At 40.3% G+C, this 6797-nt stretch overlaps 1 protein-coding gene across 1 annotated transcript; it reads right to left on the reverse strand.

Moving 5' to 3' along the window:
• Positions 1–926: 926 nt before the first annotated feature.
• On the reverse strand, positions 927–1880 carry LOC101422992 (olfactory receptor 14A16-like). The gene has a single exon (XM_004475211.2). The coding sequence runs from the start codon at positions 1878–1880 to the stop codon at positions 927–929; it is 954 nt and encodes a 317-aa protein (XP_004475268.2).
• Between the last annotated feature and the right edge of the window lie 4917 nt (positions 1881–6797).

A 6797-nucleotide genomic window follows, 5' to 3' on the forward strand; every position in this document is an offset into this window, starting at 1 on the left:
CTTGAATCTGTACAGGAATACATTCCCACAAACTTTCTCAGTCTCACAGGACATGCTTACTCTCAGAACACAAACCAAGAAGCCTGGGGGTTATTGGGTCTCAGTGAATTAAATCTCATTTGAAGAGGAATCTTCTGTCATTCTCTAATAATGTAGACAAAACCTTAATGGGTTTGCAGGTAAATATCTAGAAACCAAGATAGCCTAACAAAAATCAGCTACAAAATATCAATGTGCACATTTTCTTTAGCTGTTACAGATATGTGTGTGTGTGTGTGTGTCTTAGCGTGCGAGGCTGTGACAACAAATAACACATCATGGGTTGGCTTAAAGAACAAGAATTTATTGTGTCATGATTTTGGGGGCCAAAAGTCCCAAATCAGGGCATCATCAAATAGTCTTTCTCCCTAAATTCTGTAGCATTCTGGTGCTGGTTGGATGCCATCCTTTGGGTTCCTTGGCTTGCGTCTCTACTTCCCATCACAAGGTGATCTCTATATTCTTGTGTCTAATGTCCTCTGGTTTCTGCTGACTTGTAGCTTCCTTCTGTGGCCTTCTCTCTATAAAGCTTCCAACAATATGGATCAAGACCCACCCTGAGTCAGTTGGCCATGCCTGAACCAATAATAGCATATTTTGAAAGCCATATTTACAAATAAACTCATACCCATAGGAACACAGATTAAAATTAAGTGCTTCTTTCAATGGGGTTCAGAATTCAAATACCACAATATGTACTACAGCCTGTAAGCTGCAATGTTTCAGATCCAAACATGACTTCATTAATTACTATTTAGTTTATTACATTCTACTTTGACCAAAGATCAGCACCACACTTCCAGTTAATGCTGGGAATAGTCAAATTTGAAAGAGCACAATTCAGATTAACTCTATTCTTAAGTGTTAAGAGGTGAATACCTCTATTCTTAAAGAAATATAAGACTATTCTTTGTTTTCCAGAGCTTTCTAATGATCAATTTCTCCAAACCTGTCTTCATGGCCTTGTTTCTAAGGCTATATATGATGGGGTTAAGGGAAGGGGGCAACAAAATATAGAAAGCAGATAGAATGAGATCCGTGAATGATGTAGACCCAAAAATGGGTTTCAGGTAAGCAATAAAGGCAGTTGAGAGGAAAAGTGCAACAACTGTCATGTGTGGCAGACAAGTGGAATAGGCTTTTGACTGTCCTTGTGTGGAGGGAATCTTTCTGATAGTGGAGAAGATGTAGATGTATGAAGTTATGATGCAGATAAAGCAGCATAAATCAAGTACTGCATTAATGAGAATGGGCACAATTTCTGTGGTTATATGCTCTGAACAAGAAATAGCTAGCAACTGCGGAATATCACAGAAAAACTGTTGAATTTTATTAAGACCACAGTAAGATAAAGAAAAGGTGCTCACTGTGTGGATAAGGGAAATAAAGCCACTGCTGAACCAAGACATGGCCGCCATCCGCAGGCACGTGCCCTTGTTCATGATGACGTCATAGTGCAGGGGATGGCAAATGGCAGCGTAGCGGTCAATGGACATGGCTGTGAGGAGGAACAGCTCTGCAGCTGCTGATAAAACCACCAGGAAGACCTGGGTGGCACAGTCAAGGAAAGAGATGGAATTGTTGTCGGTCAATGAATTGGCAACAGTTTTTGGCACAACTGCAGAAATGAGGCAAAGATCGAACAGCGAGAGATTCCTTAAGAAGAAGTACATGGGCGTGTGGAGGCAGGCGTCCAAGGAGGTTATGGTGATGATGAGTCCATTCCCCATCAGGGCTGAGAGGTACATTACTGTAAAAACTGAAGCTTGCAATAATTGAAGGTCCCATGGCCCAGGGAAACCTAAGAGAACAAATTCTGTCACCATTGAGATATTGTTCATTCTTGATGACATTCTGCCTTAAAGAAGAAAAATAAAGTATTATTGAAGGATCCAGAACATTAAGTATTCCTATTTAATGTTTAGTGCACATCAATCAATACATGTTGCCCACGTGCGTAACAGCAATAACAGTTTAACAATAAATTCCATCCATTCATAGAAAGTCCTGTGTATTACTCATATGTTCCAGATGAGTTCTGTTTTAGCATGTTTTCTAGTTCTCCTCATATGCATCAAAGTGGTTGATGCTAATTAGGCACATAAGCCAATAGTTTACTATACTACTCACTATCCCCAAATTTGTAAGGCAAAATTCCATGTGTATTAGAAAACAGGCTCTTAATTTATATGTGATAGGAAATAAAGGAAAAGGTATGGCTATCCTATTTGACTGTGCCACACACTATTTATAATTTTTTGTTAAATAATTGATTATTTGATTAATTATTATAATTTTTAGTGTTCACTCCTGTGGAGTTCACTCATTTTGGTTCATTAACTTTATTTTTACTTTTCTCTCTTTAAAATAAACATGATGAAATATTTGATATTTTGCTCTCTAGTGTAATGTTAATTTGCTTTCTTCCTACTCTAAATTTCTCTCATTACTTTTCTGAAATCTTTAGACTGTTTGTATATGATTAAATGTCCTATTCCTGGCAATTCTTTTTTGCAATATGTTTCCCATTTCTCTACCTTTACATTTTCATTTCCTTCTCTAGCTTCCACACTGTGGGGTAATGTCATACATGGTTAAAATTAATATGTGTATATATATTTAGAACTGATTATTTACATTTATATATAAATTGAGTTTTTATTTAACATAACACTGCTATACAACATTAAGAGATGGGAATAGATACATATCTCTCTACAGATCTGTCTTTTCATTTGTTTGGATTCTAAATTCCGACTACTGTTTCTGATCCTGTAATCAACATTTTACTTACATATTCTGACTCCTCCCCGAGCTTAATTGTCTAAATATAAAACAAAATTAAATGAATGATTTCATATACTTCTTTGTGTAATTTAAAATTTGCCAACTCTTTGAAAGGATAAATTGGGAAAAGGGTTAGAAAAACATTCATGTTTACACTGAAATGTTGGAATTACATTTTTCTAATATTATAGTTAAGACTTCATTTATATCCTTAATACTTGTGATATGTTTTTTCTGTCTCCCTTATTGGTCTTCATTTCTATGGATTTAAAATTTCATAATAAAACTGATAGGAAAATTAGGATGATAGAACAATTGTTTAAAAAATTCAGTCTAAAATGCTGAAATCATCAGAATCCTGCTCTTTTAAAAATACAGAGTAAGCAGTAGTAACCATTTGCTACAAGTCTTTTCACTTTCTTTATCGCAAATATTGTGTTCAAATAGTCTTTTATTTTAGCCTTGCAATCTCTTTAAAGTGTGTTTTTCCCATCTAGATTGATGCCAATGGTTTTAGCTTTTCTCCCAGTATCGTGCGTTGTTTTTCTATATCTCTTGATTTTATGCTTTCAATAGCATAGTGTGGTAAAAAATAAGTGAACTTATAACCTATTGTCACTCATTATGGTGGTACACAATATTTGTTCTTATCTTCATTGGATGAAAACCCCTCAAAACTATCCATTCCTAAAGCATGTCCTTTTCAGTTATCAAATCTAAAGAGTGGTGAGCAGATTTATTCCTGTTGTTTATTATGCAATGCCATATCATTCCACTCTGTACAAGCATGCAAGCTCTAAACACCAAGAAATATTTATGGTGCTAAAATTATTTTCCTTAAGAAACCAAGCTTTAATTTACAACAGCAAATTATTTTTATATGTTTCAATAATAAGGAAGTTTGATAAAAAATAATATAATCTAAAATAAAAATAATATTCACTAATTTTAACATATTTTGACAAATTTTAAGTTATTTATTTTTCTTCAATCTTTTAATACTTCCAGCTTATAGATAAAATAAACCTTAGCTATTATTTTCAACTTTTTAATTCATTGCTTACAGTGTACTCATCATCCTGCTATGTGTTAAAAAACAGCTAAGTAAATAGCTGTTTCAAAGTCTGATGCATTTCTGAACAAAATTCTATAATAATCAAGTCTCTTAAAATGAACACTTTCTGAAATCATGTTTTGGAAAGTGTGTTCAAAATTAACATTTTATTTCTCTGTAATTTACACTAAAAAGACACTTCTTAATGATCTTTAAATAGCTATTTAATCACTTTTGAAACATTTCCTATTAATTGATTTAAATGTTTTTTCTCTAGGACCTATATTTTGTACCTGAAATTATAAGCAACAACAGGAATAAAATAAAAGTAATACTCACCAGAGTATCTGTTATATAGAAGATGGAAATATGCAATAAGCTTCTCATATAGTTATTGAAGAAATTGATACTAACCATCAATCCATATGGACAATGCTAAGTCTGGCTTTCAAATACTGAGAATTTCCTTCCCTAAAGAGGATTCTGATTCTTACTATCTTGACTTTAGCAAACAGAATTGATGGTAATATCATACAGAGCAAGGACGAGGCTGGTTTTATCTATGTAGCCCATCTCCCAAAGGCATGGACTCTAAAATATTCCAAAGGGAAATGCTGCCAAGGCAGGTGAAATTGACTTGCTTAATCTGTTCTTCAGAATTAAAAGGCATAAATTATTTATATATTGTTGTATGTAGAAATGGAGAGTCACAATTACCCATGAGTTCAAACACTCAAGTGTAACTTTCCATAATTAGTGAGATGTCATTAAAGAACATATTTACCTAATTATTTCTTTTTTTAAAAAGATTTATTTATTTATTTATTTATTTATTTATTTCTCTCTCCCCTTTCCCCCCACCCCGGTTGTCTGTTCTCTGTGTCTATTTGCTGTCTCTTCTTTGTCTGCTTCTGTTGTCAGCGGCATGGGAATCTGTGTTTCTTTTTGTTGCGTCATCTTGTTGTGTCAGCTCTCCATGTGTGCAGCACCATTCCTCGGCAGGCTGCACTTTCTTTGGCGCTGGGCGGCTCTCCTTATGGGGTGTACTCCTTGTGCATGGGGCTCCCCTATGCAGGGACACCCCTGCGTGGCAGGGCACTCCTTGCACGCATGAGCACTGCGCATGGGCCAGCTCCACACAGGTCAAGGAGGCCCGGGGTTTGAACCGCGGACCTCCCAAGGGTAGACGGACACCCTAACCACAGGGCTAAGTCTGTTGCCCCTAATTATTTCTTTAGACAAAAGGCCTCATCCTTGACACATTCTCAGGTACTGGATGCATCAATCAAAGCACAAAACTCACTTTCACTGCATGTTTTCTCGAAACTAAAGTCATATTTTTTGATATAGAGCTATATTGGCTAGAATGATTTTGATGGGGGATTCTAATGCATCAATAGCTTAAAGACCAAAATCAGAAAGATCCATATACATGTACTGAGACAATGAAAACACAATTTAAACAAATAAGCATGATTTTCCTTATACTTTGGTTTAGATAAAATGCTTTATATAGTACCTGTAATTTAATAGGTGTTAAATCACTGATTAATGCATAAATTGTTAAGTCTAGTACATTTAGTCTAAACATGTTATCTCTGTGTCTAAACATCTATATTTGCCTTTTTATTAAATAAATTTTTATTTATTTAAATATACTTAGATTATATAAATATTATGTAAAAAAATATAGGGGATTCCCATATGCCCTGCTCCCTACCCTTCCCACATTTTCCCACATTACCAACATCCTTCATTAGTGTGGTACATTTCTTACAATTGATGAACACATTTTGGAGCATTGCCACTAGGCATGGATTATAGTTCATGTTGTAGTTTTCACTCCCCACAATTTTGTAAGTTATATTAAGATATATATATAGGAGAGGGGGCAAGATGGCGGCTGAGTGAACATCCCTGTTAGGGTCTTCTGCAGGGAATCGGCTGGGCGTTGGAGACTCTTTGGGACCGGATTGTTTCGGGATTTTTGCTGGTCCGGAGGTGTCTGGACATCGATTTGGAGGGAAGGTAACAGAGAGGATCCGTCTGTGAAATATACACAGAAATCCCAGCTACCTGTAGAGGATTCCCTCCTTGGGTAGGCGGAGACGAGGCATCTAGCCCCACTCGGTGGGGCTGAGCCAGGCCGGGCCGCAGCGGCGGATGCCAGAGCCGGGCCGGGCTGTGCCGGCGGCGAGCGGGGCCGGGCGGGGCCGAGCCGGGCCGAGCCGGGCCGCGGCGGCGTGCAGAGCCGGGCGGGGCTGGTTCAGGCCGCGGCGGTGGGCGGCGGACGCCGGAGCCGGGCCTGGGCCGCTGTAGCGAGCGGAGCCGGGCGTAGCCGGGCCGGGCCGCGGCGGCGTACGGAACCGGGCGGGGCTGGTCCAGGACGCGGCGGCGAGAGGCGGACGCTGGAGCCGGGCCGGGCCGCTGTAGCGAGCGGAGCCGGGCGTAGCCAGGCCGGGCCATGGCGGGGTACGGAGCCGGGCGGGGCCGGTGCAGGCCGCGGCGGCGAGAGGTGGACGCCGGAGCTGGGCCGGGCCGCTGTAGCGAGCGGAGCCAGGCGGAGCCGGGTCAGGCCAAGGCGGCGTACGGAGCCAGGCGGGGCCGGTCCAGGCCGTGGCGGCGGGAGGTGGACGCGGGAGCCGGCTGGGCCGCTGTAGCGAGCGGAGCCAGGAGGAGCCAGGCCAGGCCGCAGCGGCGTAAGGAGCTGGGCAGAGCTGGTCCAGGCCTCCGTGGTGGGCAGCGGCGGGCGGAGCTGGGCCTGCGGAGGGGTTTCTGTTCTTTGTTTTTTTTTTTTTGAGCATCTGCAGTACTGGGGAGTTCGTGGGCCCTGGGCAGCCTATTGGGGGTTTGTGGGAAGGGAGGTGCTTGCAGATCCATTTGGGCAGACAGACGGGGGGTTTTAGGGCAAAGCAGG

The sequence above is a fragment of the Dasypus novemcinctus genome, chromosome 22 (genome assembly GCF_030445035.2).
Source record: "Dasypus novemcinctus isolate mDasNov1 chromosome 22, mDasNov1.1.hap2, whole genome shotgun sequence".
Classification (NCBI taxonomy): Eukaryota; Metazoa; Chordata; class Mammalia; order Cingulata; family Dasypodidae; genus Dasypus; species Dasypus novemcinctus.

Excerpts from the sequence above, each read along its gene's own strand:
- LOC101422992 (XM_004475211.2), bottom strand. The coding sequence starts at position 1,880 with ATGAACAATATCTCAATGGTGACAGAATTTGTTCTCTTAGGTTTCCCT.